Consider the following 17,831-nt stretch of genomic DNA (forward strand, 5'->3'; position numbering starts at 1 on the left):
AAAAATACATTTGAAAAACTGAACAGCAATGTCTCAGAAATCCTGACCCAATTACTCAAGATAATCTACAAATTGTGTTGTAAGGAGTTTCATGTAGGAACTATGACTGAACTACATCTGCCAACCAAATCACCATGAAGAAGGGACGAGGGACTCATGCTCATGACAGCGCGAGATGTAAACATAAATGGCGTCCTCCTCGGCTAAGCTGTAACATTAGCTAGCTCAGTAGTGCTGGACAAGCTAGCAGCAGAGGCATGAAAAAATCTATTTTGATTTTGGGGCGAACTGTCCCTTTAAGAGACGGACATGGAAATGTTATTGATCTTCTGATTTACGTCTCTGCTATAAGCAAGTAAGAGCATTTCACAAAATAGTTCATTTGAACATTTTGATCATTCTAATGCATAACTTTGTATGCAATTCAATAACTGACCAGTGATAATCTGGTTGTACCCACCTCTTAAACCTGTCAATCCAGGAGCCCCTGGGGGCCCCAATGCTCCAATATCACCCTTTTCTCCCTTTGGCCCTGGAGGACCTGCAGAAAGAAATACAATAATGGACATCATTTATGACATAATGCATGTTGATGCTGTGCAACATTGCATTTATTAATGCAAAATTTGTCATCTATAGTTTATAGTATTCAAGTCCTTTATTACCTACATGACTGTGTATTTAAATGGGACGATCAAATGGAAAAACTTTGGTCTTGGTCAGTGTGGACTGCTGGTATTTTGTGCTAAATGTTTCTGATGCTGGAGGAATGTGTAGAAGATTAAAAACAGCATTAAGTGAGTTGAAGAAAAGCTCTGTAATCCTTTCCTTTACAGTGACAGAAATAATGTGATCCTGCAAATACATTTGCAAACCTACCGTCTAGCATGACTGCAGTACATCTTGATACAAACACATAAATGCTCAAGGTTTGGGCCCAAGTCCAGTTGCAGGTTCTGACAAAAAGTGTTTTTTTTTCTGCAGGGCTCTGTGTATGTTTTCAATCAATATACTTAAAAGAAGTAACTCAAAACATATCCATGAAAGTAATTCTTTTTAAACTGCACTGCAATCCACTTCTCCTGGAGAGATTTGGAAGCTGCAACAGTGGTTTGTCAGGAATTTCTTTTCAAAAAGGTAAAAATATGAGAGACACTCAGTCCACACTGCGTGTGTTTATTAGTACAGCATGTTGGACCGCTTATCATCAAAGGTGTTGCCAAAATCAAGGCAGGCAGGAGTCGTGTAGATTATCACTTGAAAGGGGAACACATGGGACCACAACTTGTTTCAGAGCTTTTAATAATGAAACAGATAATGATTTTATCAGTGTAAAACCAGTCATTTTCTATCGTTTAATATAGTTCACAAACAGATGCACGCACGCACGCACACGCACACGCACACACACACACACACACACACACACACACAAACACACACACACACAGCCGGCGATATGGCAGCCAAAATGTAGGCCAAACCGGGTCTTACGACTGGTGTAAGGATTCAATCCAAAAAGTTTGTTGTACTTGGAGAGAGTGAGTGAAAAATAAGCCAAACACGGAGTAAGAGAGGGCGAGAGAGAGAGAGATAGATAGAAAGAGAGAGAGAGAGGGTGAGAGATGACCACAATGGGAACCACATGTTTAAGAAGGTGGACCACAACACAGCTTGTGGGAATGCTTAGAAATTCAGGGCTTGTTATTGTCCAACACATATCCAATGATTCTGATCCTTCAGAGCCTCTAATTTTTCTCTAATTTTCAAATTTCTGATGCAGAGAAGCTGCTAACTGACTTTGAGATATAGATCTGCCCCCTGTTGCCTTAAGCGGCTTCACAACTCTGGACACACTTAACTGGTGACTACAGGTCATGACACTGTGAAAAGGTCACATTAAGAGGTGGGGCTGGGTGATTATCCTGTTGTGTGCAGGTTGGGGTTAGAATTGGGGTTATGTGTGTAGATGAATGATTAGTTGATAAAAAGAAAAATAACTGGCAACTATTGTTGAATTGCAGCTACATTTTTTTCCTTTGTGAAAAAAAAAATTGTCCTGGTTGGACAAAACTTTCAGTGGTCACCTTTCAGTGCTTTTAGAAATTGTGATTGGCATTTCCCACTTTTCTCTGACATTTTGAAGCTCAAATGGTTAATCATTAATCAGGATGATAATCAGTAGATTTACGATATGGAGTTTCTGCAGAGAACATCTTTCTTTTGAAGTCCTTAGTGAAGAGTTGACCTGAGGACCTGATCTGACCTGAGTTAGCCTTTGGTTCACAGTTTCATGTCAGTTCTGGGAAGGCTTAAACTGCTACAGATTTTAGGCTTCTACATAGTTTTGACTGGCCCCCTTGGACCCATGAATGGTCAGCAGTCAACAATATAACATCAACAACAGATGTTGCAGTCAGTTTCGTCAGTCAAAATGCAACAAATTACTGGGCGGAGAAAAGCTTTATCTTTTTAGTGTTTGTGCCCATTAAGAAAGTTGCATTTTGGCCAAGAGTCAGCTTTCAGGCTATTGACATCTTTATTTTTATAGCGTTAAGCCAGCACCAATAAATTTCACTTCAGGACACAATATATATACAGCTCATTGAGAGGGGAACATGGCTGTTGGTACCAAAAGTTGTCCAGTCCTTCTAATAGATTAGATAAGTGAAAACTTTGATCTGCTGGGCGAGCTAGATGAAGGGTCAAGGGTTGAAAAAAGTCACTAGGGTTCATCTTCTGGGCACTCTGAACTTCTGTTCAAAATTTTATGGCAATCTATCTAATTACTGTTGACAGTTTGGTGAGATCTGGTTAAGTTAAATAAGGTCACTTACATTTAAGGCCAAAAAAGACATCTGGTTCCACCTCTCACTGAATGACTATACTTCTGACTGACTGACTGATTGCTAGAGTTTTCTTATTTCTCTCTGTCCATACATTTAATTTATTATGGTGTCAAGTATCTGGACTTAAAAAGCATCTGTGGTCACAGAAATCATTTGACTGAAATGTAAGAATTAAATAAAACCTCAATGTTTCTCTTCAAAAAAGTTGGATCTCTGAAAGTCTTCTAACTTTCACTCAAACCTAACTTTACTGACATCACTGGATATTTAATACTTTACGTCCACATTTCTCTCATTTTGAGCTATCATTACATTCAATTGTCTGCTTTTAGTTATATATGTATATGTGTTTGCATGCTTCAGCTTTGCTAAAATACAGTTCATGCTGGTGGTCCTGAAAAAATTGCGGCCTCGTTAATAGTTTGTTTTAGCAGAGCTTCACATTATTAATCTCCTGGCTTTCAGAGTCGTATGTGTTCATTCAGCTGACAGAGTTTCAACAATAACAAGCCCAGTGGCCCCTTCAGGATCAGTCTGAAAACATCTGACAGCACTGAGTCCAAAAGTACAACACTAGTGGAGAGTTCAGGCGTCTTCATCCAACATCTAGTCTGTGGTGCAAATATAAAAAAGTTCCAACCAGGGTGGAGAAACAGGGCAGCGAGCCTGTCTTTTTTTTTGGAGACTGACTCTCAGCAGAAATCACAACACACTGTCATGGGATGACATGTATGTTAAATGTAAGAGGAGATAAGGAGCATGTTGTGAAATACATCATTATGACAGATGACATAATGCATTATCAGGGTTTGTTATTTGAGGAAACAGTCATTTTAACAAAGAACAGATGGACAAATCTGTGGTCAAAATGAGGCTGAAATGAGGCTTAAATGTTTGTCTTTAATCTGAGAGGACAGAGTTATGTTAGAAAGTTATCTGTTCTGAGTGATTTAATGCAGAAGCTCTCGAGAAATTGCTCTGGCTTTACAGACACTGTTTCTCAGAGACAGTTTACTGTACTGGTCCAGATATAAGACAGTATTTATTTACCTAATTACTTTTAGAGACATTTTAGATTATGAGATTTTCCAAGGATAGTAAGATATTGTACCTTGGATTAGAAAATTGTCTGGTTTCCAGCAAAAAAAACCCCAACGAATTACTAAAAACTGGTAAGCATAGGAACCTCCCCGTCTTCAACAATGGATGCACATAGCGGGACATACTGTATACACATTAAGGATTGACTATTTAAGTAATTTCTATATTTAAGACATCACATGAAATTATTAGAGTATTCACTCGAGTATTCACAAACCCTAACATAAGAATAGTAATGTAAATTGGCCAACAACAGAAAACCTGTGTAATTTTAAATTCATTTATTCAACAACCAGGCTTCAATAAACCTAAACCATAAATATATTGGAAATATCGACTAACTTCCTCATACTGCCATTACATAGGTAAGATGCAGCGCTAAAGGACCATCTCCAGGTCTGGAGAGGGATCCGCTCTCCTCCCAGTTCAATGTCTACCTGTTCAACACGAGCCAACACGGCAACAGTAGCTAACATCTGACACAAAGCCATTTAACGGCCGTCAAACTCAGAACAACACCAAAACAACTCACCTCTGTTGTTAAATCCATTAGTAACCATTAGCTGGCCCTAAAACTATTTACCAGAGCGGAGCTCGTACTCATGCAGCAGTAGTTTCATGATAAAGAGAGAAAGAGTGAAGCAATACTGTGCACACAGCTCTTCAATAAAATAAAATTTATATCGGAAAATATGAAAAGGCCTTTGTTTAAATGTGGAAGATTGGGTGGCTATTACTCTACATGCTGTTTGAATACTGCTGTCCAAATCGAGTACTCATGCCCATCCTTAGTAGACTTCATGGAAATCTAACAATTTTCGTGTGGTATGAATGATCCTTTCCCAGCAAAATGGATTACTAATGGATTAAAATGGTTACTATTATACAGTATAGGTGTCCCCTTTGTGTGTGTAGAATACATTTAAGTTGTTAAAAATGAAGAGCAACAAAAGAATAATAATGTTAGTGTTTGATGTAAGTGTGTGTAAACCGGCCTGAACTGAGCAACAGGACTCTTTACTAGTAAAGCAAACATGCCACTCAATATGTACATTAATGGTCATCAGACGACACAGAGAGCTGTAAATGTTTCCAGGCCTTAGCTCGGCTGGAATTGACTCATGACATATGACTAACTCAGCAAAAAGTCCCAGCAGCCCAGCAGCTTTCAGCAACAACAGAACATCCATCCAAATGTGTACATGTCACTATTGTTGTGTGAAAAGCCTTTGATATCAACATCTGCAGTTCAGTGAGACTTGTGTATGGACTTGTGTCAGTTTTGGGGTCTGGGGTTACCATAATAGTTAATGTAAAGCCCCTAAAAGCCTGGCTACATAATAAGCAAAGTTCAGGTTTGCAGAAAACATACTAAGGTAAGAGTTTAAACCAACTACAATAGTTTTTTGTATCAAATAACAATGTAAGAGGGGTTGCTTGTACTGATAAACCAACAGAAAATTATCAGCTGAATCTGCAGCTCTCCTCAGCTTTACTGAACTCAGTCAGTTGTTTGTCTGCACTTTACCACTCTGACAGCCTCTCTTATAAATGCATGCTAGTCCTCAGATGGTGTTTTCTTAGTTCTTCAATAGTTGTAGTTCTACATGTTGGAAATACCAGAGTTTTATCTTCACCAGAGGAACAGATCAAAAAGGTATGAACAAAGGACCTATTTCTTGTTGGTGTCCTTACACAACAGTGTGTGGGCCTATTCATTTATGTCAGCAAATGTCTCTGCACGCAAATAGAGGGAACCCAAATGCCTGTGAACACACCATTTCTGTTAGACACACACAGACACACACACATACTGCTGTCAAATTGAAAGATGGTTTTGTAACCCAAGTAGAAGGCGTTTGCTTCATGCCAATTAAACACTCAGAGTAGAGCAACATGGTAACATACATATTGGAGAAGTGTTGTAAAAAAAAAAAAAAAAAAAAAAAGATCCACCACAGCATATTACTGGAAAATTGGGTGGGACTCTCTGGCCTGGGCCTGGTGCTAAACTGGTTGAACTCCTATGTGAAGGACAGGGATTACTTTGTGTCTCAGTGTACAAAAATGGCATGTGGAGGTCCCCAAGGCTCCATTCTTGGGTCTCTTTTGTTCAGCATCTACATCCTTCAATTAGCTCTGATTATACCAAACAACCAGGCTGTTCTCATGAACCGTTTGTATGTGTACCAACTAAAAGTAATGCACCACAATTTGTGTAAAACACTGCATAGTCATGAGTCAACAATTTGTGTGTAACCTACGTAATCAGGAAGGCTGCAATTATGTGAAAGAAGTGAGTAGTATAATGACTGAAATTCTGGTTAAAGTAGCATTTTAGGGTGGTGGATGGGTCAATCAACACAGGACTTTCCCCCAAGTGTCTGGAACCATAAGAAACCAAGAGAACAGTTAATTATTTAAGGTACGTCTTCAACATGTTTCTTTTCCTAAACCTAACCTACGTATTTTTACTTATTTAACATTATGCTTGTATGTAACTTTACAGTATGTGTTACAAGCGCTGAGTAGGTGCATTCAACCAAACAATTATGTCATGTGTCAAGACCAGACCAGAGACCAGACCAGAAATCTTGGTGTGACATAAAGCTCTCAATCATCACCTAAGTAGAGTTTTTTTTTCAGTTGACATGGAAATGAAGATATTAAAATGTCTACTTCTGGGCACTTTTTCGTGATTTGTTGAAACTGAAAGTTTATTCTTAACTTGGCATTAAGTCCTTCAAGTAACTGTCTGGAAATTTTCGATTTCTTGACAGGGTTTTTCTCAGCAGAGTTTACTGCCCTTAAATGTACCCTGGGGTTTTCTTGTGAACAAACAAAAGTTATATTTAACTCAAGTGCATCTCTTAGTGTATCTAAATCAATGCATACCTGATATCCAGCATTGTTCCATCAATGTATTCAGCCTCCATGTTTACTAGCTCACAGTCTTCTTCACTGCCTTTGTTGACACATTTCCTCCTAGATATCACAAAGTCCACAGGGGAACTTTAAACAATAAATAAATTCTAAATAAATTCTGCAAATATGCTAATTAATTTCCTACAATTTAGCTATCAATAGCACAAATCCCCAAAATACTGGCATTGAGCTCTGAAAATCCAAATGTTTAGTCACTGATAGGATACAAATTGATACTAATCTCATATAAATACAGTATTTATGTTGTAATCAGAATCATCTGATTGATTTTCTGTTAGTGGGCAAAAGTTACTGTAAATAATACCATGTTGCATGATAATTTACCAGCTGGAGAAGTAAAAGACTCCAGATGAAATTTTAAAACAGCTTCTCAGGGGTCTTTATCATTAATACAACAAGTAACATGTGTGGCAGGAACATCGCTATGTGAGTCACAGAGAAATTAAAGGCAAAAGAACTGAATAAGAATAGAGGAGTGGGAGTAAAGAGGAGGCATGTGAAGGGAACAGAAAGGAGGATAAACATGGATAGAGATGTAAAACTTTTCTTGGCTAAGGTGACTGCCAGCTAACAACAAACAAATGGGCTGCAGAGCTAAAACTAATGACAGAGCTGAGTGGTTGAGTTTTTACTCTGGATGAAGGGTCTAAATTTAACCCACAATTGTTTCCAGGCTCAGGAGAAACGGCATCCCACCCACATGTGAAGCAGACACGAGATCAGGGGTCTCGTTCGGTTTGAGTTGCCATCAATCAGCTTGGGAGGCGTCCCCTGCCAGCATTACATCATAGCATACCTATTCTGATTTTAACGAACCAGGGAAGTCATTTTGTGCCCTGGCAGCGAGAGTCGTACCATGTCGGGGTTAATCAGATCTGAACAGATTGGAGGAAGAACATTGAGAGTTGCTCAATACCCCAGGGTAGTAATCCCACGGTGTAAAGTCACGTTTGCGTGCTACGGTCACTTGCATTCAATCACATTGCAAACATCTATTGGCTTGGACGCGCTGTTGTAAATGATCTTTTTGGAGCACAAAGTTCCACCCAAAGGGATTCATTATATTAAGAGTTTAGTTCTCAAGTTCTCATGCTGCTTTCACATGTATTTCATGTATTCCTCCTAGTGGTCTTCACGGGACTTCCCTAGGACACAAGACCCAACCTGGGACACATACTTGATCGGGTCCATGTTTTATTCTAGGCAATCTAGTCTGGGTCGGATCCCATTCTATTACTATTCCCGGGTCTGGTTATCGTTAATGTGTAATACCCGAGTGGATCCAAGAACACCCGTGATCAGCGCTGACCACAAGCGAAATGCATGAGAGATGTGTATGTAACTTGCATGATGATTAGGCTGACTTAGGATCAGATTACAAGAGCGAAAGAAAGGTGAAAAAGAAGCTTAAAGCACGTGTATATAAAGCTAGCAGCACCTCCTCTGTCTGGGCCTCCTTTATGCAAATTGTGGACAAAAAATTACAAGAGTAGTAGTTTCACCCTCATTTGTTCTAAAAAAAAAATCCTTTCCACACAAGCACTGCTATTAAAAAAACACTCGGTCTAAATGAAAACGCAAAAACACTTAAGGTGCTGTCAAGAGCATGCCAAACCAACATGCTGTGTTATAACTGTAACCCTTAAGCTGCACAAAGAACAAGAAGAGGATGAAGTTGGCCAATCAGAGGCCTAAAAAAAAGCTATTACCAGAGGCCAACCTGAAGTAGAGACCTCAATAGCGCATTCAGACACCTCTGTTTTTCAGTATAGTGGAAGAGAAACTGTACATTTGTGTGTGAACATGTAAAAAGTCCTGTATGCAAGGTCAGAACCAGCACCTTTCTGCCATGTCCACCACTCCTCACAGAGGAGGACATGGCTCACCTTCTGACACTTTGAGACAGAAATTCTGTATTCCCTGTCAACACGTCAACACTGAAAATGGGGTTTCTCAAACTCTTCACCCTGAACGGAGTTCTTCTAAAGGCCCGTTTTTAGTGACCTAAAATGTTGTTTGTGTGTGGACAAAAGGCCAAAACCTACATTTTCAATATACCCATGTAAGTATGGACTATGTCATAAGGCATTACACCAGCTCACATCAAAATGACAACAAATCTTCAACATTATTAAACATTATTTACTGAGTAACAATAGTATGTTATATCTGACACAATGAACATTTTTCTTGCAGTTGAACAATATTTTTAGTAGCAATTTTAATTACTCTCGACCAAATACGGTGACTTCTGGCTCCAAATTTCAAGATGGTGACGGCCAAAATGCTGGGGGGTGTTTCAAAATGGGAGTCAACAGACCAATGGGCTACGTCACAGTCGCTCCATCCATTATTTCGTGCAGTCTATGCCTTGTTGTCTACTATTTTCATTTCACTTTGATGTATATTTTTCCTTTTATTCTGCCACAGTGAGCTAATTCCTGCAAGGAAATGACAGTTTTGTTGAAAGTCCTACCAGATCTTTGACCTCCAATGAATGAAGATTTTAGGCATTAATCTCTTTATATGATCAACTCTGAGCTGTGTTTAAGGGTTAGATGTGTGATTCTTGCCCAAGATCTGGATCGGGCTTTAGGTTGAGTTAACGTGAGGGGCACTTCAGCCTGTTGTTCTTATTAACTTTGCTATGGTACTTTGATAGGCCTGGAGATACTCGCGCTAAGCTGAGCCAAGAGCAACTCCCAACCTTTCAAGCCATGCTAGCGTTTATCACACAAACCTTACTGTGGTTGTCTCTGCTTGTGCCATTTTTTTCTACATTTAAATCTGATCCACTGACTAAACAGCACAGAATACATCTTTATCTTCTTCTGTAGATGTGTGAAGCAGCAGCAGAATTTTCAGTCTGCATCATCTGTAACCTAAAACAGCTCCAACATGGCTGAAGCATATTGAATCCTTAAACAGTAAAATAACGCAGATATTTGAATGTACTGATAGGAATGTAGGAGTGACTCTACACTCAAAACCACACAGACTCAAGTCACTAGAGGACAGAGAAACTAAACACAGAGAAGCTTTTAGAAACTGAGCTTTCTCTTTAGTCACCCGCAGCACGAACACGTGTGTTGCGTCAGTTTAGCTCAGGACATGGTTTTGGTTAGATGAAGAACACCATCACAGGTCGCCTCTGCTACTAAGCAGGACCACAACAGCACAGCTCTGCATCACCTGCTGGGAGGAATCAGCAGAAACACGTGTACGCTGCACGACACAGCCCGATTAAACAGCATTAGGGTTTGGCCATTTCCAGATGACAAGACGTTTATGTGTCTACATTAGATTCGTCTAGATTTAAGTCTAGATTGCCTATAAGCATTATCTGGATAAGCTTTTAGGTGTATAAAGAGCTTGGTTTACTTTGAAATACAATGAAAAGAATGGTTTTATGTAACCCTGAAAAAATGCCACTTTTCAAACCAATTTACCCTGCTCCAACTCAGACAGTTTGACGCCTTTTGACCCGTAAATCACCAAGTCAATGGTCACTGGACAGGAGCATAAAAGCTAATGACAAGCACTTAGAGGGAACATTTGGGCTGACAAGAGGGGCACTTGGACCTCTCAAGTACCTCTCTGGTGTCAAACTTGGACCAAAGTGAGCACTGACTTGTCCCCTTTGGGAACAGCCAAGTCCTGGTTACATAAATGTTTTTAAAAGGGGCTCTTTTGACTCAGAGCAGCGATGTGAACATTTTTTCATAGCTGACCTTCGAATATGGTGAGGTTCTTCAGGGCCAGGGAGTGTTCCCAGTCCTTCAGGCGGAGGTCTTCTGTGATTGTGTTGAGGATCTCCATCTCATTCCTCAGCTGGGCCTCCGTGTGGACATGGGTCACCCACAGACTGCTGGTGTCCTCTGTTATGTTGCTGATCTGGATCTGAGCAGCAGAAGTACAGGTAAAGGGGGCAGTAGTTCATCGCTGTGATGGACTAGATTTTACTATATAAATGTAAATTTTGTGCTAACAACCAACCCATTCTCACCCCAACTTGTAAAATATCGTCGTTCGGTCAGTCACTTTTACATCTACATATGATGTACTAGGTACGCAACTGCATCTTTTGTTAATGTTCTGAAACACCATGTCGATTTATACCTTTTACATGCATTGAAATTTTTCAAAATACACTTCTGTTTTCACAGGAAATGTACAGTTCCTGCTTATTAGATACACACATTCTTAAAACTAAACTTACAACATTAGTAAAACACCTTGTATTTAAGGTGATTTTGCATTGGTGTTTGACGCTGAAATCACTAACAAAGCAGCTGCATTTGATGGCTTGAGAATGAGAACGGGCTATTCCAACATACTTCTTACAAACATTTATTCAGTGGTGGATTGAGGGCATTTTTGTGTAAGATGTGATGAACCTGCAGGTCTTGTATCTTCAGGTGGTGAATACTGATGTCGTTGCTGAAGGTGTGATTGACAGCTCCCACCATCCAGTTGACCTCGTCCAGTTTCTCTCTCAGCTTGCTCACCTGTCCCGAGGTTTCCCTGAAAGACAATAAAGACAAATTTTCTTCTTCAAATTTGGTTCATTAGATTACACTTCCATGCTTTGCAAACATGGACCTTCTCTGTAATATGAATGTGTACCTGAACAGAAGGTCCTGGTCTTGGAGCCAGGCGGAGGCTCGGGAGACCTCCACACTCAGGCCCGTCAGGTTCCTCCCAGTGGAGCTGCTTAGAGAGGACAAACGGTCGTCCAGCTGCACCAGGTAGCCCTCTGACTGGAGGGAGTGAGCCTGGATGCTCCTCAGCTCCACCTCCAGGCCCTGACAGATGAAAAAAACTTTGCAACATCTTCACTACTATTAGGTATTTCACTTATGATGATATTTAATCACTTGTCGCAGTTAAGCAGCATTGATTTTTGAGTTAATATTAGGGATGAGCAAGTAATCTGTTATCTGTAACCTTGCCTGTTCAAAAGCAATGAAATTATCTGTATCCATGTTCATACTTTAAATGGGCGGAGGTTAAAGTTGAAGTGAGTGGGACCTAACAGGTACTTTTTATTTTAAGCATGAAAGTGAAATAGGTTGATCAGAAGCTGCTTTATGTATAATTCATAAGAAAACTATTTTACAGAGCAGTCTCAAGGAGTAATTGAACACAGATACCCAAATGAGGATTTTCCTTAATCATGAGTACAAATGTTGGCACATTTAAAATCTTGTTTCGTACCTTGATGAGGATCTCTAGCCTCTGCAGCCAGTCGCTATGGTTCTGAAAGAGATTCTCCAGTTTCCAGATGTTCTCCAGCAGGTCAGCCTGAGTGGCCCCTTCGCCCAGGTTCTGCTGGAGCAGACGAGAGCGCTCTGACATCCGGGTCACGTTTTCCATCAGCACCTCCTGCCGCTGTGAAGACACCTGGGAACGAGAGACTGGGGAGGGAGAGAGAAAGAAAAGAGTGTGAGAGATTTGTTCTGGGTGTTGATTCACTGATCCCTCGGTCCCCAAAATTGAGTATCATTTACTATCAATCACTACTGTCAGCTTGGACCCAGCCAGCACTTTAATGCAGAGCAGATGTTGATTCAGTTCCTGCACTCATTTTGATTGTCTGTTCTTGCTTAATCTATTGTTTTGTTAAATTATGAACTAAATATTTTTTTGACTTCAAAACCAGTTTCCAGAGTTGGCTTGCTGCAAGGCTCACTGTGTTTTACTGACGACATGTTGTGGAAATTCTGTTTCCATTTTGACTGATGTTGAATTTGGCTTCTGCATGTTGCTGTCCATCCAATACTTACAGGAGAACGACCGTTAGCCCAGAGCGTTTACCCCCCCCCCAAAAAAAAATCTGACGTATGGATTCCTAGTGACGGAAAGTAACAACTGTTAGTGCTCCCTAATAGAAAACTGTACTTAAGTACAATTTTAATGCACTTTTATACCAGTTTATACCACATGAAATATTGCACTTTTTACTCTATTAAAACTGACAACTATATGTAACACAGTAACCCCCCCCCCCATAGGGACAGCTTATAAAATACAACAAAGTGTTAACGATAAAATATACTGTGTGTATCATTATTAAAAAATAAGGATTAAAGCAAAAAAAAAATAAATAAATACAGCTGGTGTAGCAGAGCTTAGTCTTTTCTTCTCTCTTTTTCATTTTATCATCACTACCCCACAGATTTATCTTGTGAGCCTTTGAAAGGAGGCTCGGTCCCAAGTTTGAGAACCACTGGACTAAGTCACTGAACTGTACACAAGGTAGCTAAAACCTGCTCCACTGCAACAAGCTACAAAAGTAGACAAAAAAAGTAGTATGCTACAAAAGTAGTCACAATAATTACTGTCTTGCGGTTGTACAGTATGCCTCCATGAACCAGTCAAGTTGCAGTTAAAGTTGTCTGTCCAAACTCATGTGTAGCCATGACAGATGACAATGCTTCAAATATGGAAGTTGCTGCAAAGAAGCTACACTTGTCTACATATTAAAACATAGGTGCTTCACACACATCTTCAGTTATGGTGTTGAATAATGGCCCGAAAAGTGGCTCTGCAGAACAGTAAAGTTGGCCTTTGGGAGGTAAAATGTCATCACTTTATCATTTTATTCTATTCGACATTTGTGTCGAAGAGAGGCAGACAACCAGTGCGGACAACCAGTGCGGAGGCATATATAAAAATCAAACTCTCATTAAGTCACATATGTATTTGATCAGGTCCAACCTTGTGATGAGGCCATTTTTTATGCAGAAATACTACTTTTACTTTTCATAACTCTACTTTACTTCCACAGGACTTTTACTTGTAATGCTATTACATAAAAGTGCTGCTATGAGCATTGCTAAAGAACCTGAGTACTTCTCCCACCGATATTGATTTCCTGCACTTTGTTCTCCATTAAATGACAAAAAGATGGATTTTGTTTTTGTTTCTTAATATGATATGATCTGCATGTTTGATTGTGTAATATGCTCATAAAACATTAAACACACTTTAACTGGAGCAACTTTTTGATGGTGAATTGTAAACACATAAATTTGAAACCAAGAAATAAAAAGGGAAAGGGAAAACATGTTTTCCTTCAGGAGCTTGTGGAGAGTTTTGGGACAACATGATCTCTGTTACACACGTGTTTATTTAGCTGTTGCACATGACATTTGCTGACACTTAACATATTATGGACGAAGCTTTCATGTCTTGTTTTTGGCTGTGGCATAAAGGCCACGTCTTCTTTTGCCTTTTCTCTGTTCTCCACCGTGCCTAATGAGAAAAAGCTCCTCGGTTTCATGTTATGTTGGGAGCATGTTGCATAGTAACGGCTCGATAGCCCGGGAGATATTTTGAAACCAGATCCCCAGCGTTACGCCATGACGACATCCTCTCCGCAGGACAGCGGGGACCAATGTGTGCAAAATAGTTCAGTGGAGGAAAAAAGGGATTTACATAGGGAACGAGAGGAAGCAGAACACATGCTCTTCGACACATTGATGTCCCTAACAGCCCAATATCACAAACTCTCTGTACGTTTTTCTTTCCACATATCTACGAGAGTGATAAAAATGTGTGTGTGTGTGTGTGTGTGTGTGTGTGGCTTTATGCGCGAGCATCAAAGCCAAGAAACGTCTGCATGGAAAGTGCTGCAAAACCACACTGCTGCAAACAAACCATCTCAATTTCTTCTCATTATGTGTGTTAGGTTTATTCCTAATGACCTGAAAAACTAAATAAGCTGAAATCACTCAACTACACCAGGCGCTTAATTGCTAAATGATGGTCTTTAGGGTTTTTTTTTCTTTTTTTTTTTTTCAGAAGAACACACACAAATTTAAGTCTAACAAGAACCTGGATGATATGGAGTTTTAAGCAAAACTGCTTCTTTAAAACAAAGGAAAAGAGGACAGTCAAGGAGATGATAAGCAGAAGAAAAAGGAAGCGAGGAAAGGTATTATATAAGGAGAAGATACCAGATCAAAAATGAATAAAGGAACAGAAGAATGACCGTACACTATCCTTGCTCTCTGCCCTTCAGGACTGGAAACAGAGAGAAAAACACAGCAGTTGTCCTGACTGAAATGCAAAGCTTGATTTGCATAGAATGGAGCTCATAATCAAAGAAATTGGGAAAAAAACAACAATGATGGAGTTACTAATGTGATCATGAGCCCCCTGATGATGGTACATGTTGGAGTGAATAAGTTAAAAAGTAAACACTGTGTTACATTATAATCATTACAGCAGCAGAATAAAACATAATTACACTTGCCGTCTTTTGAATGAGTTTCCAATCTCTGTCACAATATATGAAGTTGAGTACCTGCCGTAGGACACCGTCACAGTAGAAAATTGCAGGCTTAAGCACAAACTGGCATGTGTGCAATGGTATTAGTAGGCTAGTGTGTCCAAAAATGGTGAAACACTGAACAAACTCAAACCACACTTAATGTACACTTATCCCTACGCTGCTTTTGACCAATATTTTTAGCTACATGTATTCCACAATTCCCCATGGTCTACTGTGTACCAAGCGACAACCTCCCAGGCTGCAACATGAAGCCATCGCAAAAGTGCCAAATATTGCAATTCCTTTAATGGCCACTTGAGGCTGGCTCCAAAAGTGAGTTGATCCCACAGACAACCTTAAAACACCCAATTTTACAGCAGAAATAAACGTGTTTACAGACTGGTGCAAAAAACTGTTTTGGTCTCTATGGCTAATTTCAACATTCATAACAACTGTACAAGGAGTTCATTTTATATAACTCAACTGTTTACATTTCATTAAGGCTTAAAGTTACACAAAATTATTACTTGAGTCAAAGTATAGATACTCCTCATGAAATATTACTCCAATACAAGTGGAAGGTGCTGAGTCAAATTACTTCTTGAGTTAAAGTATTGCAGTACTTACTTTTAAAAATAATTAAGTAAAGTTCAAAGTTCAAAGTACTTTTGTTTGAATCTCAAAACATTGTTGTATATTGTCACAATACATTTACAGGACCGAATGACTAAAATAACCCACTGATTGCACAAACTTGCTTGTAAAACCTGAAGAATGAGAAGCTTGCTGAATATGCTGCAGAGCCTATGCCCGCGGAAACACAAATTGACAAGTATGAAGATGAAGTTTGAAGTATGAAGATGAACCACAAGATGAAGTTTGTGGGCGGTAAACAAATCAAACGTTTAAAATGATACAAATCGTTTTTCACCTCAAAATCTTCAAACATGAGCCTGGTGTATGTCCATAGGTGATCTGATGCGAAATCTTAAAACCCATCTGCTGCTGTAGCCATTACTAACACCGCACAACCAAGCGCCGCTAATGACCTCTCCTCTCTACCGCTCTCCACCGATGAGCTGACCTGAGCAGCTCATGCGGGAGTTAGAGGTATAGGAACATCACTTTAACAAACAACCGCATGCAGAACTACAAGTTTTATGGACTTTTGCATTTTAGAAAAGAAGAAAAAAAAAAACATCCGCTGACTTTAAAGCAAATGTAACTAGTAACGAGAGCCTTCATAGCCTTCATGGAGTGGGTTGAAAGTACAATATTTGTTTTTCAAATGTAATGGAGTCAAAGTAATACGTTTCCAAAAAACCCAACAAAAACTAAAGAACAGATACTTAAAAAAATGTACTTAAGTAAAATACTTAAGTGAATGTACTTTGTTACCGTCCACCACTGTTCACAGTGAACATGAGCCCTGAATGAGTCACTGAGTTGTCTGAATCTGTCCTTCTGTCTCTCCTTCCCTCTCTCATCTTAAAGTCTCGAAGTAAAAAGTAGTAAATATTTACTATTATTATTAAAAAAATATGTACTGTACATAACAAGGTAGGACTTCAGCTTTCAGTTTGCATGTGATATCTCAATCCATCTGAATTCTCTGTTTTCAATTCACTGGTTAGCAAGCTGAACAGTTTAGCCATGTTTAGTTCAGTGAGTTGGGCTGTGTACAGTCGGAGCTCCAGTTTAACACTAAACAATTTGGTGAATGAATCTTTTGAGGAAATGTTTTAAATCAACAGATTCTAGTGATTCTGAAAACTGACAAAAAAAACAAAACTCTGCAGTGCCCATCAGTAATTGTGACCGTAATGCTGTATGGTTGATCTCATTTGTTCATTTTGTGGAAATTGAATAAAACCATCAAAGTATCTGAGCTTGATTGAGTCATGAATTTGCATGGCCTCATTAAGCAAGCATAACAAACTTAAACATGCATATGCTTTTGGCAGTTACATGAAATATTTCATAAAAACAGGCACCTGACTACTTGCATATACTGTGTGTGTGTGTGTGTGTGTGTGTGTGTGTGTGTGTGTAAAAAGACAAACCTTGAAAAGATTAGAGAGGAGAAGAACAGGAAAGAGGAAAACGATGAGTAAAGGATGAAGAGAAGGGGAAGAAGGCTGCATCACTTTGGGTCTCTTAAAATCTTTCTAAATCCTACACAGTGACCTCAAACATCCATTGAGGACAGCAAAAATCATGTATTTTTTGAAATGTTGACACTTGGGGAAAAAACAGTTTTCCCATCAGTAACAAAATGAACGTGGATACCACATTTCCGTTAGATAATCTAGTAAGGATAATTTAAAAGTTACAGATTGAGTGGCGGCACAGAGTTTAGTGTTAATGTAATCCAAGAGTGGCTTTCAAATTTTTGTGAAATTTGTCAGGGGGAACCGCAGTGTGGTTTTCCAAGTTTTAGGTGCAGAATTACATTTCCTAACCACAAACGGTTTGGGGGATGCGTGTTCTCACAGTTAAGGAAAACTGTGTGTTATTAGAGTGAAGACATATAAACTTAAAACCATATCTGGTTGCCAGAACACATTTGAACAGATTTTCCACAACGTGTCTCACTTTGTTTCCTCTGTTTACACCGCCTTAAGGAATAATCAATCAGCAGTAGGAATCACTCTCAA

General features: G+C 39.4%; 1 protein-coding gene across 2 annotated transcripts in view; it reads right to left on the reverse strand.

Annotated features, from left to right (window-relative positions):
* Positions 1 to 17,831, reverse strand: part of scara5 (scavenger receptor class A, member 5 (putative)) — an 88,284-nt gene that overhangs the window by 31,802 nt on the left and 38,651 nt on the right. For both annotated transcript variants that reach the window (XM_042503559.1, XM_042503560.1), the window contains exons 4-8: positions 12,114 to 12,313; positions 11,523 to 11,701; positions 11,294 to 11,420; positions 10,628 to 10,796; positions 461 to 541 (exon numbers count right to left, since the gene is read on the reverse strand). In XM_042503559.1, the coding sequence (XP_042359493.1) occupies positions 461 to 541; positions 10,628 to 10,796; positions 11,294 to 11,420; positions 11,523 to 11,701; positions 12,114 to 12,313 (756 nt within the window). The remainder of the gene's footprint in view (positions 1 to 460; positions 542 to 10,627; positions 10,797 to 11,293; positions 11,421 to 11,522; positions 11,702 to 12,113; positions 12,314 to 17,831) is intronic.

Source organism: Plectropomus leopardus, chromosome 16, assembly GCF_008729295.1.
Source record: "Plectropomus leopardus isolate mb chromosome 16, YSFRI_Pleo_2.0, whole genome shotgun sequence".
Taxonomy (NCBI): domain Eukaryota; kingdom Metazoa; phylum Chordata; class Actinopteri; order Perciformes; family Serranidae; genus Plectropomus; species Plectropomus leopardus.